This window comes from Nycticebus coucang, chromosome 1, assembly GCF_027406575.1.
Source record: "Nycticebus coucang isolate mNycCou1 chromosome 1, mNycCou1.pri, whole genome shotgun sequence".
NCBI classification, from domain to species: Eukaryota; Metazoa; Chordata; class Mammalia; order Primates; family Lorisidae; genus Nycticebus; species Nycticebus coucang.
Genome location: NC_069780.1, coordinates 165,614,030 through 165,633,584, shown reverse-complemented (window position 1 = coordinate 165,633,584; position 19,555 = coordinate 165,614,030). Strand labels below are relative to the sequence as shown.

The 19,555-nt window shown below is 38.7% G+C and overlaps 1 protein-coding gene across 5 annotated transcripts in view; it reads right to left on the bottom strand.

Moving 5' to 3' along the window:
• Nucleotides 1-19,555, bottom strand: part of CPLANE1 (ciliogenesis and planar polarity effector complex subunit 1) — a 148,995-nt gene that overhangs the window by 105,529 nt on the left and 23,911 nt on the right. For all 5 annotated transcript variants that reach the window (XR_008380219.1, XM_053592040.1, XM_053592048.1 and 2 more), the window contains exon 14: nucleotides 17,160-17,324. Coding sequence is in view for 4 of the 5 variants with exons in the window: in XM_053592040.1 (XP_053448015.1) it covers nucleotides 17,160-17,324 (165 nt within the window). In the remaining variant the exon portion in view is untranslated. The remainder of the gene's footprint in view (nucleotides 1-17,159; nucleotides 17,325-19,555) is intronic.

Sequence of the window (19,555 nt, the reverse complement as noted above, 5' to 3'; positions counted from 1 at the left end):
GGCCCCTGTAGTCCTAGCTACTTGGGAGGCTAAGGCAAGAGAATTGCTTAAGCCCAAGAGTTTGAGGTTGCTGTGAGCTGTGAGGCCATGGCACTTTACTGAGGGCGACATAGTGAGACTCTGTCTCAAAAAAACAAAACAAAACAAAAAAAACCACGGATTTGAACCACGCTGATCCACTTACATGCAATCTTTTTTTCAATAAATATACTGGAAATATTTTTGGAGATTTTCAATAATTTGAAAAAACTTACAAACTACATAGCCTAGAAATATAAAAAATATTAAGAAAAAGGCATGTCATTAATGCATAAAACATATGTAGGTATTAGTCTTCATTTTACTATGTATTTAATCCATTACCATAAATACACACATTAAAAAGTCAAAATTTATCAAAATTTATGCACACAAACACAGACTGTACATGGTGCCATTTGCAGTCCAAGAGTAATGTAAGCAAATACAAAGATGTAGTATTAAATTCTAACTATATAAAATTAACTGTAGTACATACTATACTACTATAATAATTTGTATCCACCTCCTATTGCTATCCAAGTAAGCTCAACTGTTGTGAGTACCTGCTTGAAATGCCATGTGAGGCTAGAAGCACAGTGGCTCACACCTACAATCCCAGGACTTTAGGAAGCCAAGGCGGAAAGACTGCTTAAAGCCAGGAGTTGGAGACCAGCCTGAGCAATACAGGGAGACCCCATCTCAATAAAACATAGAAAACTCAGCTAGGCACAGTAGCCCATGCTTACAGTCCCAGCTACTCGGGAGGCTGAGGCAGAAAGATTGTCTGAGCTTAAAACTCAGCGGTTGCAGTGAGCTATGATGATGCCACTATACTTTAGCAACAGAGTGCGACTCTATCAACAACAGAAGGTGCCATGTGATGCTAATCTTTTCCATATGAACAGTCAATCTCTCTTGCAAATATGTGTATTGCAATAAAAAGCAATCTCTCGGGTGGCGCCTGTGGCTCAATGAGTAGGGCGCCGGCCCCATATACCGAGGGTGGCGGGTTCAAACCCAGCCCCGGCTGAACTGCAATCAAAAAATAGCCAGGTGTTGTGGCAGGCGCCTGTAATCCTAGCTGCTCGGGAGGCTGAGGCAGGAGAATCGCGGAAGCCCACGAGCTAGAGGTTGCTGTAACCTGTGACATCATGGCACTCTACTGAAGGCGGTAAAGTGAGACTCTGTCTCTACAAAAAAAAAAAAAAAATAAATAAATAAAATAAAAAAATAAAAAAAGCGATCTCTCGTGGTTCCCATATTTTTCATTATGTGTATTTCATTACCATAAACCTTGAGTAACATCACAGGACCTGTACAAAGTGCTGATAGTGGACTGGGCGTGGTAGCTCATGTCGGCAATCTTCTCTCTCTGGGAGGCTTAGGAGGGTGAATTACTTGAGCTCAGGAGTTCCAGACAAGAACAAGACTCCGCCGCTACTAAAAATAGAAAAACTAGCCAGGCATGGTGGTGCACACCTGTAGTCCCAGCTACTTGGGAGGCTGAGGCAATAGGATCACTTGAGCCCAAGAGTTTGAGGTTGCTGTGAGCTCTGATGATGCCACAGCACTCTACTCAGGGCAATGAAATGAAAGTGACTGAAAAAAAAAACCTCACAAAAAACAAAGTGCTAACAGTGATCTTGGGAGTAATCCCAAGAAGCAGAGAAAAGTCAAGATGTTACAAGAAAAACCTGAGTTGTTTAATATGTACTATGCAGATTGAGGTCTGCAGCTATAATTGCCTGCTATTTCACACAGGGGATTCATTTTATAAACAGACAATATAAACTTACAGTATCAATAAACACAGTAAGTATTGTAAATGTACTTTCTTTCCTTATGATCTTTTTTATTTTTGTTTTTTTTTTTTGAGACTGACTCTCATTCCATAGCCCTGCATAGCATTTTATTTTCTCTATCTTACTTTAAGAATATTATATAGTACATATACAAAAATATGTCTGAACCTACTATTTATGTTATTGATAAGGCTTCCTGTCAAAAGTAAGACTGTTGGCTGGGCACAGTGGCTCACAGCTGTATTCTAGTACTCTGGGAGGCCAAGGTGGGTCAATTGCTTGAGTTCATGAGTTTGAGACCAGTCTGAGCAAGAGCAAGACCCTGTCTGTACTAAAAACAGAAAAACAGAGGCAAGAGGATAGCCTGAGGGCAAGAGTTGGAGGTTACTGTGAGCTATGACACCAGGACACCATGGCACTCTGCTCAGGGCAACAGCTTGAGACTCTGTGTCAAAAAAGAAAAAAAAAAAAAAAAAGTAGGCTATTATTTGGGGAAGTCAAAAGTTAGACACGAATTTTCATTTGCATAGGTTCAAACTCCTAATGCCTGCATTGTTCGAGGGTCAACTGCACTTCATAATTGTGAGCACATACACACACTTAGGAACTGTTTATAAGTTTGACAGATTTTTAAAATGGAAATATCAATACAAAACAATCCAGCCATGATGGCCTTATAAGCTTAGTATTTTGTTAGCTGTTTTCCCTTTTTCCTTCCATTTTCATGTTTTTTAAAGAAAGAGGCAGGACACACTACAAAAATAATAAAAAAAAAACAAAATGGAGATTCACAATGCTGAGAATTAGAACTAAGCATTCTAATATACCCTCATTAGCAATAGTGGCTCTCTTGCAAAAGATTCTTTGGGGGTCCGATTCACTGCCTGGACTTCTCTCAGCTAAACCAACTTTGACTTCCAAGGCAGAGTGAAAAGTGTGATTCTGTTCAACTACCCTGATGTGAGCCCGTAAATGAGATTCTGTTACTACTACAATTCATAGCAGCTCTGCTCAGGCTCTAGACATATATAATGGTTAAACCACACCACAATTCTATGAGGCAGGTTATAATCCCCTGTTTTAGAAACAAAGAATCTGAGTGTGGGGAGAGAAGACTCCAGGCATCTCTGGCTGGTGGGATCTGGCCAGAAACATCCCTTTGTGGACACAGGGAGTCAGCATGTTCTGAACCCCATGAGAAGGACAAAAGCAGTGGAGAACTGGCAAGTGTTTGTGTGTGTTCATTCGGTCTAATCCCACTGGCAGCTTTAAGTATAGCAGCAGTGAGATTGCAAACTGGAAAGGCCTTACCTGTGAGCTGTTTTGTTGTTTTTGAACTTGGCACTCAGTTGAACTACCTTGGGAGAACTTGGGCAGAGTGCAGAGAACTTTTTGTTTGTTTGTTTGTGTTTTTGCAGTTTTTTGCCAGGGCTGGGTTTGAACTCGCCACCTCCGGCCACCTCCCACCACCTCGGGCATATGGGGCCGAGGCCCTAGGCCTTTGAGCCACAGGCGCCACCCAAGTGCAAAGGACTTTAAGTGTTGTCTAGGGCCCCAGACTGAGCCGGTGAGCCAGACGAAGCTAACAGTGTTTGGCTGTGGGCCAGGTGGAGCCACTGTGGGAGAACTACTCAGGCAAGTTCCACCCTCAGGGTCACAGAGCAAGGATCAGGCAGGAGGGAATAATCTAGTGACTGAGCAGCCTAAAGGTGGTGACTGAGATGCCTTATAGCCCTTGCCCTCAGGGGCAGTGACACAGGTTTTGGCACACTGATTAAGTGGATAGCAACTTCAGGAGTGATCCCAGTGACAAGTGCTTTCCTGGGAAAGCTTCTGCTTAGCCAAGGTTAGCAGTTTAAAGTGCCTTTTAAGTGGGCTGAGGAGAGATTTAAGCTCTCCACCCTGCAGGGTTTGACAAATCAGCAGAGGCCTTCAGTCTCCATCTTGTACAGCCCTGTCAGCATTGTAATTAATATCTCATACCCCAGAAGTTCACCTGTTGCCCAGACAATATCCAGCAAGATATATATACTGCTTTGTTTTTGGTGGTTTTTTTTTTATTTCAACCTTTTCCCTATAGATTTTTCTTTTTTTTTCCATTCTTTTCTTTCTTCATTTTTCTAATTTAAATATAATTTTCCCTTGTTACCTTTTTCAGCAATTAGAACTTCATTTTTGCTAGTGTTTCCATCCTAATTATTTGTTTTTTTTCCCCCAATTTTATCCTGTAAAGTTCTGTTTGCTTGGTTTGCTTTGATTGTATTTTTATCTTTACTTGGTGAAGGTGGGATACTGTGTCCGATCAGGCTAGCAAAGAGCTGCTGACCTCAAGTGACCACCTAATCCGGCACCCCCAGAGGTTGGGAGTGTTTAAGGTTAGGTCAAAGTATCCTACTGTACACCTTCGTTGCTCCTGTCTCCCTCTTTCTGTGCTTCTCTTCTTTTTGTCAATATTCCTTTTTACCCATCCCCTCTCCTTTCTCTTTTTTCCCTTTTTGCTCTTCAGTCTTCTCATCCTTCTGGTCCTATACCAAAAAGACTCACTGAAACCCTAGTCCAGAGGCACAGCAACTTAAAGAGCAAGAAGAAGTGAAAGGAATATTAGGGCAAGGAAACAGATGAAAGAAATCACTCAGGAGGAAGAATCAGCAGGAAACTCCTGGTAACATGAAAAACCTGTCCAGAGCAATACCCCCAAGAGACCGTGAGGTAGCTATTGCAGAGGATTCTACCTATAAAGAAATGTTAGAAATGACAGAAAGGGAATTTAGGAAACAGATGATGAAAACAATGAAGGAAATGATGGAAACAATGAAGGAAACTGCTGATAAAGTGGAAAATAACCAAAAGGAAATCAAGAAACAGAATCAAATTAGAGATGATCGATATGAAGAATATAGAAAGGACACAGCAGAGCTGAAGGAACTGAAGCAGTCAATAAGGGAACTTAAAGATGAAATAGAAGTATCAACAACAGATTAGATCATGCAGAAGAAAGACTCTCAGAGGTAGAGGACAAAGCTCTTAAGATAACTCAGATAGTTAATTAAAGAGGCAGAAAAGAAGAGAGAGAAAGCAGAATGTTCACTGACAGAATTATGGGACTTCATGAAGCGTTCAAACATACGAGTTATAGGTATCCCAGAAGGGGAAGAAGAATGCCCCAGGGAATGCAAGCCATTCTAGAAAGTATTATAAATGAAAATTTCCCAAATACGGGCGGCGCCTGTGGCTCAAAGGGGTAGGGCACTGGCCCCATATGCCAGAGGTGGCAGGTTCAAATGCAGCCCCAGCCAAAAACTGCAAAAAAAAGAAAAAAAAAGAAAATTTCCCAAATATCACAAAAGATTCTGACACACTCCTTTCAGAGGATATCAGACCCCAGGTCACCTCAACTCCAACAGAGCTTCTCAGAGACAAACTGTGAAGAACCTGTCCAAAGTCAAGACAAAAGAAAAGATTCTGCAAATTGCCAGTAGTATGTGCCAGTTGACCTACAGGGGCAAATCCATCAGAGTGACTGCAGACTTCTCTAATGAAACTTTCCAAAGAGAAGACAATGGTCATCTACTTTTAATCTACTTAAACAGAACAATTTTCAGCCCAGAATTCTATGTCCTGCTAAGCTAAGCTTTAAAATTGAAAGAGAAATCACATCATTTACTGATATACAAACATTGAGGAAATTTGCCACAAGACCAGCTCTACAAGAAATACTTCAACATGTTCTATACACTGACCATCACAATGGACCAATAGCAAAGTAAGATCTCAGCAATTAAAGGACAGAACCTAATTTCCACACTGATGCAAAAGATAAAACTAAGCAATGGAACACACCACTCTTATCAATTATCTCAATAAATGTTAATGCCTTGAATTCCCCACTGAAGAGGCATAGACTGGCTGACTGGATTAAAAAACACAAGCCATCCATTCATTGTCTGCAGGAAATACACCTAGCTTCAAAAGAAAAATTAATACTCTGAGTTAAGGGTTGGAAGACAATTTTTCAGGCAAACGGAATTCAGAAGAAAAGAGGAGTTGCAATCTTATTTTCATATACATGTGGATTTAAAACAACTGAAGTCAAAAAAGACAAAGATGGTCACTTTGTATTGGTCAAGGGAAAAATATAACAAGAAGACGTTTCAATTCTAAATATTTATGCACCCAATTTAAATGCTCCCAGATTCTTGAAACAGACCTTACTCAGTCTGAGCAATATGTTATCCTATAATACTATAATAACAGGAGACTTGAACATTCCTCTTACAGAGCTGGACACATCCTCTAAACAGAAATTAAACAAAGATATAAGGGACTTAAATGAGACCCTAGAACAACTGTGCTTGATAGACGCATAAAGAACACTCCATCCCAAAGATAAAGACTATACATTCTTCTCATTGCCCCATGGAACAGTCTCCAAAATTGATCATATCCTAGGACACAAAACAAACCTTGACAGAATCAAAAGAATTAAAATTTTACCTTGTACTTTCTCAGACCACAAGGCAATAAAGGTGGTACTCATTGCCAACAAAAATGTTCAACCCCACAGAAAGGCATGGAAATTAAACAACCTTCTGTTGAATGACAGTTGGATGCAGGAAGAAATAAAACAGGAAATCATTACCTTTCTTGAGCATAACAACAATGGAGGCACAAGCTACCAAAACCTGTGAGATACTGCAAAAGCAGTTTTGAGAGGAAAATTTATCGCTTTAGATGCCTACATTTGAAAAACAGAAAGAGAGTGCATCAACAAACTCAGAAGTCATCTTATAGAATTGGAAAAAGAAGAACAATCTAAGCCTAAACCCAGCAGAAGAAAAGAAATACCCAAAATTAAATCAGAGATCAATGAAATTGAAAACAAAAGAATCATTCAGAAAATTAATGAAACAAGGACTTGGATTTTTGAAAAAATAAATAAAATAATAAAACCTTTGGCCAGACTAACTAGAAATAGGAAAGTAAAATCTCTAGTAACCTCAATCAGAAATAATAAATGGGAAATTATAACTGAGGTCACAGCCATACAAGAGATCATCTCTGAATACTACAGAAATCCTATGCCCAGAAATTTGACAATATGAAGGAAATGAATCAATATTTGGAATCACATCCTCTCCCTAGACTTAGCCAGGAAGAAATAGAGCTCCTGAACAGACCAATTTCAAGCACTAAGATTAAAGAAACAATAAAAAAATCTTCCAACAAAAATATGCTCTGGTCCGCATGGCTTCATACCAGAACTCTACCAAAGCTTCAAGGAAGAGCTTTATTCCCGTACTGCAGAAATTATTCCAGAAAGTTGAAGAGGAAGGAATCCTTCCCAACATGTTCTACGAAGCAAACATCACCCTGATACCAAAAGCAGGAAAAAAAACAACTAAAAAGGAGAATTTCAGACCAATTTCACTAATGAATATAGATGCAAAAACTCTCAACAAAATCCTAGCCAACAGATTACAGCTTATCGTTAAAAAAGTCATACATCATGATCAAGTAGGTTTCAACCCAGGGATGCGAGGCTGGTTTAACATATGCAAGTCCATAAACGTTATCCACTGGATTAACAGAAGCAAAAACAAAGACCATATGATCCTCTCAATAGATGCAGAAAAAGCATTCGATAAAATCCAGAATCCTTTTCTAATTAGAACACTGAAGAACATAGGCAAACATGGCACATTTCTGAAACTGATCAAAGCTGTCTATTACAAACCTAATATTTTACTGAATGGAGTAAAACTAAAACCTTTTCCTCTTAGAACTGGAACCAGACAAGATTGTCCTCTGTCACCATTGGTATTCATCGCAGTGCTAGAAGTTCTAGCCAATACACTTAGGCAAGACAAGAAAATAAAGGGCATCCAAATGGGAGCAGAGGAGGTCAAACTCTCCCTCTTTGCTGACAATATGATTTTATACTTAAGAGAACCCCAAAGGCTCAACCACAAACTCCTGGAAGTCATCAAAAAATACAGTAATGTCTCAGGATATAAAATCAATGTCCACAAGTCAGGAGCCTTTGCATACGCCAATAACAGTCAAGATGAGAGGCTAATTAAGGACACAACTCCCTTCACCATAGTTTCAAAGAAAATGAAATACCTAGGAATATACCTAATGAAGGAGGTGAAGGACCTCTATAAAGAAAATTATGAAATCCTCAGAAAGGAAATAGCAGAGGATATTAACAAATGGAAGAACATACCATGCTCATGGCTGGGAAGAATCAACATTGTTAAAATGTCTATACTTCCCAAAGCAATCTACCTATTCAACGCCATCCCTATTAAAATATCAACATCGTACTACACAGATTTGGAAAAAATGATTCTACGTTTTGTATGGAACCAGAAAAAAACCCGTATAGCTAAGGCAATTCTTAGTAATAAAAACAAAGCTGGGGGTACACAATACCAGATTTTAGGCTGTACTACAAAGCCATAGTGGTCAAGACAGCATGGTACCGACACAAAAATAGAGACATAGACATTTGGAATTGAATAGAAAACCAGGAAATATAACTAACATCTTACAACCACCTAATCTTAGATAAACGAAATAAGAACATACCTTGGGGAAAGACTCCCTAGTCAATAAATGGTGCTGGGAGAACTGGATATCCACATGTGAAAGACTGAAACTGGACCCACATCTTTCTCCACTCACAAAAATTGATTCAAGATGGATAAAGGTCTTAAATTTAAGACATGAAACAATAAAAATCCTCAAAGAAAACACAGAAAAACACTGGAAGATATTGGCCTGGGGAAAGACTTCATGAAGAAGACTGCCATGGCAATTGCAACAACAAAAATAAACAAATGGGACTTCATTAAACTGAAAAGCTTCTGTACAGCTAAGGAGACAACCAAAGCAAAAAGATAACCTACACAATGGGAAAGGATATTTGCATATTTTGAATCAGACAAGAGCTTGATAACTAGGAGCTATAGAGAACACAAAATTAATCCACATGAAAAAAGCCAACAACCCCATATATCAATGGGCAAGAGACATGAATAGAATCTTCTCTAAAGATGACAGACGAATGGCTAACAAATGAAAAAATGCTCATCATCCTTAATTAATAGAGAAATACAAATCAAAACCACCCTGAGATACCATCTAACCCCAGTGAGAATGGCCCACATCACAAAAATCTCAAAACTGCAGATGCTGGCGTGGATGTGGAGAGAAGGGAGCACTTTTACACTGCTGGTGGGACTGCAAACTAATACAACCTTTTTGGAAGGAAGTATGGAAAATCCTCAAAGAACTCAAGCTAGACCTCCCATTTGATCCTGCAATCCCATTACTGGGCATCTACCCAGAAGGAAAAAAGTCCTTTTATCATAAGGACACTTGCACAAGACTGTTTACTGCAGCTCAATTTACAATTGCCAAAATGTGGAAACAGCCTAAATGCCCACCAACCCAGGAATGGATTAGCAAGCTATGGTATATGTACCATATGGAATACTATTCAGCCATTAAGAAAAATGGAAACTTTACAGCCTTTGTATTAACCTGGATGGAAGTGGGAAACATTATTATTACTATTATTATTATTTATTTTAGAGACAGAGTCTCACACTATCACCCTCGAGCAACCTCCAACTCCTGGGCTTAGGCAATTCTCTTACCTCAGCCTCCTGAGTAGCTGGGATTACAGGCGCTTACCACAACATCCGGCTATTTTTTTGTTGCAGTTTGGCCGGGGCTGGGTTTGAACCCACCACCCTTGGTATATGGGGTCAGCGCCCTACTGAGCCAGAGGCGCTGCCCGGGACACATTATTCTTAGTAAAGCATCACAAGAATGGAGAAGCATGAATCTTATGTACTCAATTTTGATATGAGGACAATTAATGACACGGTGGGGGTGAGGGAAGGGGAGAGCAGAGAGAGAAAGGAGGAGGGAGGGGTGGGGAAAGGAAGAGCAGAGAGAGGGAAGGAGCGAGGGGTAGGGGTCTTGGTGTGTGCCACACTTCACACCTTTTCGGGGCAAGATATGATTGTAAGAAGGTCTTTACCTAATAAATGCAATCAGTGTAACCTGGTTTCTTGTACCCTCAATGAATCCCCAACAAGAAATAAATATATATAGAGAGAGATGTATTTCTATATATATATATACTTATATATATATAAATAAAAGATAAATATAAATAAAAAGATTCGGGTTGTCCCAGCTGCTCGGGAGACTGAGGCAAGAGAATCGTGTAAGCCCAAGAGCTGGAGGTTGCTGTGAGCCGTGTGACATCATGGTACTCTATCGAGGGCAGTAAAGTGAGACTCTGTCTCTACAAAAAATAAAAAATAAAAAATAAAAAGATTCTTTGGGGAAGGAGTGGCAAAAAGAATTTGTAGATTGGAGAGAGACAGCTAAGATAAGTAATATTGTTAACAATAATTTTTATGAAATTTATGGCCCAACAATAGAAAATTTTGGAATTAGGTTCTATATATGTATGGACCATTTCTGTTTTGTGCACTGTATAACTCTGTAACTCAGCACCTAGCAACTTTCCTCTCATACGTGGGCACTAGAAGGGTACTGTTAATAAATGTCTGCTGGGTTATTTTTTGATAAAAGGAACATTAAGAAAATTTCATTAGCTTTCAAATAGTAGACTTCTTCTGGTCACTATTATGTTTAGAAAAATAATACTATTTCTTCACATTCAAGTTAAAAATACGTGGGTAAGAATTTTTTTCTCCTGGGTAAAACTTACTATAGGAATTACACAAAAGCAAGATTTCAAGTAATTTTTACCATGTAAAACTTATTATGCGAAATTCAGTTATACCTTAAAATAAGAAACAACCTGCTTATAAAAGTTATTGTCACAGGGTAAAGCTGTTACCAACTTAGAGGTAAAGAAAAATTTTGAAAGGATAATTCTACATGGAGTGCAGTAATAATGTTAACAATTACAACCATCTTTATTATAAAATAAAAATTAAATTATAACTATATACAATGATTTAATAAAGTAGGTATGCATAAGAAAATTAACATAGTAGGTCTGACTGCCTGAAATGACTGCTTATAAGGTTGACCTTGGCTGGTAGCTGGGAACGGGCATTTTGGGAAATTTTCTACCACCTTAACTGATAAGAGTGGCTTGATGAGCCTGAACTTTTTGTATAAACAATGTGTTTTATGGCCAACATGTTCAACACCTGTTTTCAATATGAGAGTGTAGAATTTGGTATATACTAGGTAAAATGAGTTTATGTGACTGGGCTCCAATTATAAAGCCTAAGCACTGAGATTCTAATGAGTTTCTCTGGTGGATAATATCTTACATATGTTGTCACAACTCATCACTGGGGAAATTAGGGACATCCTGTGTAACTCCACTGGGAGAGGATCCATGGACACTTGTACCTGGTTTTCTTCAGACTTTACCTAAAGCACCTTTTCTTTCTGCAGACTTTCCTCTGTATCCTTTCATTGTGATAAATCACAGCTATGAATATGTCTGCATGCTAAGTCATGTAAGTCGTTCTAGTGACTCATAAAACTTGAGGGGTAGTCTTGAGAACCACAACCCAGTAAGTATGTGTATAGTATATTATGAATAATCATCATTAAAAATTTAAAAAAATGAATTACTATAGGTTTATCTTTTTTTTTTTTTTTTGAGACAGAGTCTCCTTTTGTCACCTTGGGTAGAGTGCAGCGGCATCATAGCTCACCGCAACCTCAAACTCTTGGGCTCAAATGATCCTCTTACCTCAGTCTCCCGAGTAGGTGGGATTACATGTACCCACCATAATGCCTGGCTAAGGTTCAACTTATATTGAAGGTTAAATCACGTAAAGACTGTTATTTATTTAAAAAAAATGAAGACTGTCCAGTAATTTATTTATTTATTTATTTATTTATTTTTGAGACAGAGTCTATGTTGTCCTTGGTGGAGTGCTGTGGTGTCACAATTCACAGCAACCTCAAACTCTTGGGCTTAAGAGATTCTCTGGCCTCAGCCTCCCAGTAGCTGGGACTACAGACACCTGCCACAACACCAGCTATTTTTTTGTTATAATTGTCGTTGTTGTTTTAGCAGGCCCTAGCCAGGTTCAAACCCACCAGCCCCAATGCATGTGGCCGGCACCCTAACCACTGAGTTATGGGCGCCGAGCCGACTATTCAGTAATTTAAAAAGTCATATAGGACCTGGCACAGTGGCTCATGCCTATAATCCCAGAACACTGGGAGGCTGAGTTGGGAGATTGCTTGAGTTTAGAAGTTTGAGACCAGCCTGAGCAAGACTGAGACCCCATCTGTAAAAATAGCCAGGCATACGTAGCAGAGCAGCTTCTTTGCTGTAATCTATTGAAAGTCAGCCCTCGACACAAGGGTTTGTTAAAACAAAGAAAAAGAGAGAGAAAACTATAGTCAGCTGTAAAAATCTTTCATTCATACACAGCTGGTGGACCTTTCTGTAAGGCAATTTGATAACATGTATCAAAAGTGTTAAACCATAGGTAGTCTCATCCAGTAACCTTATTTCTAAGAATTTATCCAAAAGAAACTATTAGTAAAATGCTCACAAATATTTATGTACATTGCAGCATTATTTAAAATAGTAAATAGTAGGGCGGCGCCTGTGGCTCAGTGAGTAGGGCGCCGGCCCCATATGCCGAGGGTGGTGGGTTCAAACCCAGCCCCGGCCAAACTGCAACAAAAAAAAAATAGCCGGGCGTTGTGGTGGGCACCTGTAGTCCCAGCTGCTCGGGAGACTGAGGCAAGAGAATTGTGTAAGCCCAAGAGTTAGAGGTTGCTGTGAGCCGTGTGACGCCACGGCACTCTACCCGAGGGCGGTACAGTGAGACTCTGTCTCTACAAAAAAAAAAAAAAAAAAAATGTATAATAATGGGAAAAAGGCTCAACGTATTTTTGTAAAAAATATTTATTGAGGGCACCCATAGTTCAACGGTTAGAGCGCTGGCCCTGTGCACCAGGGGTGGTGGGTTTGAATCTGGCCCAGCCCTGCTAAACAAAACAAACAAATAAAACAAAACAAAAAATATATAGATGTATATATATATATATTTATTGACATTGGAAAATATTCATCATAATAACATAGTAACACATGGGTCATTATTAAAGTTTTGAGATACACAAAAATAAAAAAATGTAAAATCCACACAGATAGAAATAAATGAAGTCCTCCCAGCAACAACAATAGGCTGAGTAAGTTGAAACTTGCACAATCAGAAAGAACACTGTTAACAATATTTCTTAGAAGTGAAATAATGGACCATAACACAGCCTGTCTCAAAATTTTTGTAGTGACCTATGTCTTAACTTTTAAAAGGATGCAAAATAGGGCTGGGCACTGGGACGCTGAGGTGGGTGGATCATTGAGCCCAAGAGTTTGAAGATGCTGTGAGCTATGACACTTCAGCACTCAACCTCAGGGAGACAGAGTAAGAAGACTCTGTCTCAAAAAACAAAAAATGCAAAATAGAATATAAAGCTCTGATAATACACATATACATATACACACGTATCAAAAGATGGTAGGCAAAAAAGTAGACTTATAAGTGATTTTATTTTCTTTATACTTTTCCATATTTTCAAAATTGTCTAAAAAGAACATGTATTACTTTCATAATAAACACAAAAATTTTAAAGAAGAGGACCATATGATTCTTTCAATTGATGCAGAAAAAGCTTTTGATAATATCCAGCATCCCTTCATGATCAGAACACTTAAGAAAATTGGTATAGTTTCTTAAACTAATAGAGGCCATCTACAGCAAACCCACAGCCAATATCATATTGAATGGAGTTAAATTGAAATCATTTCCACTTAGATCAGGAACCAGGCACGGTTGCCCATTGTCTCCACTGCTCTTTAACATTGTAATGGAAGTTTTAGCCACTGCAATTAGGGAAGAAAAGGCGATCAAGAGTATCTACATAGGGTCAGAAGAGATCAAACTTTCACTCTTCGCAGATGATATGATAGTATATCTGGAAAACACTAGGGATTCTACTACAAAACTTTTAGAAGTGATCAAGGAATACAGCAATGTCTCAGGCTACAAAATCAACACCCATAAATCTGTAGCCTTTATATACACCAACAATAACCAAGCTGAAAAAAACAGTCAAGGACTCTATTCCTTTCACAGTAGGGCCAAAGAAGATGAAATATTTGGGAGTATACCTAACAAAGGATGTGAAAGATCTCTACAAAGAGAATTATGAAACTTTAAGAAAAGAAATAGCTGAAGATGTTAACAGATGGAAAAACATACCATGCTCATGGCTGGGAAGAATCAACATTGTTAAAATGTCCATACTACCCAAAGCAATATATAATTTTAATGCAATTCCTATTAAAGCTCCATTGTCATATTTTAAAGATCTTGAAAAAAATAATACTTCGTTTTATATGGAATCAGAAAAAACCTTGAATAGCCAAAACATTACTCAGCAATAAAAACAAAGCAGGAAGAATCACACTACCAGACCTGAGATTGTACTATAAATCGATAGTGATCAAAACAGCATGATACTGGCAGAAAAACAGAGAAGTAGATGTCTGGTACAGAATAGAGAACCAAGAGATGAATCCAGCTACTTACCGTTATTTGATCTTTGACAAGCCAATTAAAAACATTCAGTGGGGAAAAGATTCCCTATTTAACAAATGGTGTTGGGTAAACTGGCTGGCAACCTGTAGAAGATTGAAACTGGACCCACACCTTTCACCATTAACTAAGATAGACTCTCACTGGATAAAAGATTTAAACTTAAGACATGAAACTATAAAAATACTTGAAGAAAGTGCAGGGAAAACTCTTGAAGGAATAGGCCTGGGTGAATATTTTATGAGGAGGACTCTCCAGGCAATTGAAGCAGTATCAAAAATACACTACTGGGACCTGATCAAACTAAAAAGCTTCTGCACAGCCAAGAACATTGTAAGTAAAACAAGCAGACAGCCCTCAGAATGGGAGAAAATATTTGCAGGTTATACCTCCAATAAAGGTCTAATAACCAGAATCCACAGAGAACTCAAACGTTATTAGCAAGAAAAGAACACGTGATCCCATCTCAGGGTGGGCAAGGGACTTGAAGAGAAACTTCTCTAAAGAAGTCAGACGCACAATCTACAAACACATGAGAAAAAGCTTATCATCCTTAATCATCAGATAAATGCAAATCATCAGATAAATGCAAATCAAAACTACTTTGAGATATTACCTAACCCCAGTAAGAGTAGCCCACATAACAAAATCCCAAAACCAGAGATGTTGGCGTGGATGTGGAGAAAAGGGCACACTTCTACACTGCTGGTGGGAATGCACACTAATACGTTCCTTCTGAAAGGATGTTTGGAGAATACTTAGAGACCTAAAAATAGACCTGCCATTCGATCTTATAATTCCTTTACTAGGTTTATACTCAGAAGACCAAAAGTCACAATATAACAAAGATATTTGTACCAGAATGTTTATTGCAGCCCAATTCATAATTGCTAAGTCATGGAAGAAGCCCAAGTGCCCATCAAGACACGAATGGACTAGCAAATTGTGGTACATGTATACCATGGAATATTATGCAGCCTTAAAGAAAGATGGAGACGTTACCTCTTTTATGTTTACACGGATGGAGCTGGAACATATTCTTCTTAGCCAAGTATCTCAGGAATGGAAGAAAAAGTATCCAATGTACTCAGCTCTACTATGAAGCTAAATTATGTCTTTCACATGAAGGCTATAACCCAACTATAGCACAAGACTATGGGGAAAGGGCCAAGGAAGGGGAAGGGAGGGGGTGGTACTGGTGGAGGGAGTGGGGAGGTTAGGGTGGAGAGAGGGTAATGGGTGGGGCCTCATCTATGGTGCATCTTAGAATGGGTACAGGCAAAACTTACTAAATGCAGAATACAAATGCCTACATACAGTAACTAAGAAAATGCCATGAAGGCTACGTTGAACAGTTTGATGAGAATATTTCAGATTGTATATGAAACCCGCACATTGTACCCCTTGATTGCACAAATGTACACAGCTATGATTTAACAATAAAAATAAATAAATGAAAAAAATAAATTTTAAAGAAGATAAAAATCAGAGTAAAAAATCTATACATTGTGGCTGAAACAATAAATGAACTCGGTATGGATTCCATTTAGAAATTCTGATATGTCAGGCCTTTTAGACACATTCACATGTATAATATATACCTAATTGTCTACCACTCAAAGAAAATTATGTGTTCATTCATATATAACTTTCCCTCTGGTTATTGCTTAATTTAAAAATACCTCTTTGGGGCCAGGCATGTTAGCATTCTGGGAGGCTGAGGCAGGTGGATTGCTTGAGCTCAGGAGTTCTAGACCAGTCTGCCCCTCTCTACTAAAAATAGAAAAACTAGCCAGTGTCGTAGTGGGTGCCTGTAATCCCAACTACTGGGCAGGCTGAGGCAAGAGGATTGCCTGAGCCCAAAAGATTGATGTTGCTGTAAACGATAATGATGCCATGGCACTCTACCAAGGGTGACAAAGTAAGACTTTCTCTCAAAAAAACAAAAACAACAAAAAAAAGAACCTCTTTGAAAAGGCACTCCACATACTCTGCGATTTCTTAAACAGATTTAAAAAGACTCAAAATACTTCAGAAAATGATTTCCATGGTATTACTAAACCACTTATACAACAGTTAAATAAAATATAAATACAGTAAGGAAAAATACTTGGGGCTTGGCACCTATAGCTCAGTGGCTAGGGCAACAGGTCACATATACCTGTGTTTGAACCTTGGCGGGTTTGAACCTGGCCCAGGCCTGCCAAACAACAATAACAACAAAAATAAATAGCCAGGTATTGTGGCGGGCCCCTGTAGCCCCAGCTACTTGGGAGGTTGAGGCAAGAGAATCACTTAAGCATAAGAATTTGAGGTTGCTTTGAGTTGTGATGCCACGGTACTCTATCAAGGATGAGTACCTAGTGAAACTGTCTCAAAAAAAAAAAAAAAAAAAAAGAAATACTTGAGTACCCGACAGTGTATCTAACAAATATGGCTGTGAGAAAACATACTATCATTTCAGTAGGTAAACTATTGTGCTGCTAAATCCTGAACATCCTGAGATAAAAAACCACCAAAAACAAACAAAAACCCAACATGAATCTTGCTATTGAGAAACTGTCCAAAATCCAACATATTAATATTATAGCCTAGTCAGCAGAGAAGCAGAGCAACTAACTTTCATGTATAAGCAATTTCATGTTTAAACCTATAAATACAAATTAATAAGATTAAATATGCTGAGCTTTAAAACACATACCTGAACAATCTTCATTTTCTTTCACAGGCAATTGGGACCATCTCAGTATTTCTCTTACCAGCTGATCACACAATCCTTGAGCATCATTTAAATTATAGCTATAGAGGTAGCAGTATAAAAGAGAAAGATAATAGCGAACCTGAAGAAAACATATTCTTCTTCCTCCTGAAATAAGAAATAATTAAACTCATCTTAAAAGCATCTAAGTAAGAAAAGCTCTTCATCTACTGCTTAGTAGACAGGAATGTGCAGTTTGTGAAAATTCAACATGCTGTGCATTCATGATATAAAAACTTTTCTGTATCTGTTTCTTATTATCAATAAAAGATTTTTAAAACGAAGACCAGTGATATTTTGCTCTTTTTTCACTTTATTTTATTTTTTTAATTCAGGTTAATGTAAGGGGTACAAACAACCAGGTCACAACACATGAATTTATTAGGTATAGTAATTATAATTGTGTCCCAAATGTTCTTTTTCATTTTAAATTTTCAACAATTTTATTTTCTTTCCTCAGGCCCTAGAATAACTCAGATTTTACCCAAATTGAAATCCCATCATCTCAGCATTAAGCTCTAGTAATGAATTCTATCTCAAGTACATAAAATATGAAATAGAAGGAAACATGCCACAAAACCCTAAAGGAACCATACACACATCAAATAGATGATCAAAGAGACTTCCTGAAGGAGAGGAAACAACTATTCAATAAGATAAGAGTCCTCTGGGCGGTGCCTGTGGCTCAGTGGGTAGGGCGCCGGCCCCATATACCAAGGGTGGCAGGTTCGAACCTGGCCCCAGCCAGCTAAAACAGCAATCACAACTGCAACAACAACAACAACAACAAAAAGAGCTGGAAGTTGTTGCAGGCACCTGTAGTCTCAGGTACTTGGGAGGCTGAGGCAAGAGAATTGCTTAAGCCCAAGAGTTGGAGGTTGCTGTGAGCTGTGACGCCACAGCACTGTACCAAGGGCAACAAAGTGAGACTGTCAAAAAAAAAAAAACAAAAACAAAACAATTGCCTTTAAATATTTAAAGGGTCCTTTGGACCGAAACTCTTATCCATTTTTCCTGAGTAAAAGAATTCCAATTTTATTTGGGGTTACAATGCTCTCAGATCACAATTTCTCATTAGACATAGTCATGTGAAAATGTGACTAAATTCTGAATTAAGATAATACTGTATAGAACTTCCAGAAGAGCTACTTAAAGAGAAGTAAACCAACTACTCTAGTCATTTTCTAGCCCTTCCTACTTTCCTCCCGTCTGCTGCCTAGAATACAGATGTGATGAGCTCCAGCAGCCATCTTAGCCCACTACCATGGCCTCAACATTGGAGGCAATGCACTAAGAATGGAGTAGAGGGCGGCGCCTGTGGCTCAAGGAATAGGGCGCAGGTCCCATATGCCGGAGGTGGCGGGTTCAAAAAAAAAACTAGCCCCGGCCAAAAACCAGAAAAAAAAAAAAGAATGGAGTAGAAAAACCAAAGAAGCCTGGATCCTTGATGATACTGTGAAAACACCAAATCAGCCCCAGACTGTTGATTTCTGGCTTCTTGATACAAGAGAAAGCCACTCCTTCTCTGTTGAAGTCACTACTACTTTCAGTCACCATTACAGAAGTTATTCCTAACACATACAACTGGAAATGGTATTAAATGAAATGTCCACAATGGAACTCATTATGAAAATTTTTCTTCATCCAGAACTACCCATATCACTGAATGTCACTCTTCTTCATCCAACTGAACAATACCCAAATCTGAGAATTACATTAGACTTCTTTCTCTGGATTTACTCAATCACATGTCCAATTGATCAAACCTATTACTGTCTCTATTACTCTTTGCACTGCTTTGGTTCACCACCTCCTCATCTAATTGATTTTCTTCTAGGTAAAACCAACATCCCTACACCATATCCTGCAATAGACTCTCCACAACTGTACCAAAGCAATCTTTCTTTTTTTTTTTGAGACTGAGTCTCACTCTGTCTCCCTAAGTAGAGTACCGTGGTGACAGCTCATAGCAACCTCAAGCTCTTGGGCACAAGTGATACTCTTGTCTCAGCCTCTTGCGTAGGTGGGAACCATAGATGTGTACCACTGTGCCTGGCTATATTTTCCTATTTTTAGTAAAGATAAGGTCTCACTCTTGCTCAGGCTGGTCTGGAACTCCTGAGCTCAAGCAGTCCACCCATTGTGGCCTCCCAGGATGCTAGGATTACAGGCATGAAATACCATACATGGCCCTAAAGCAAACTTTCTAAATGGTCTATATAACATCATAACAGGTCTTAAATGATCCTACTGCCTTTGAAATAAAAGTCTAATTCCCTGGCACTCCATACAAAATCCTCCTTCATCATGTGTTCTCCATCTATCTTTCACCTTAGCTC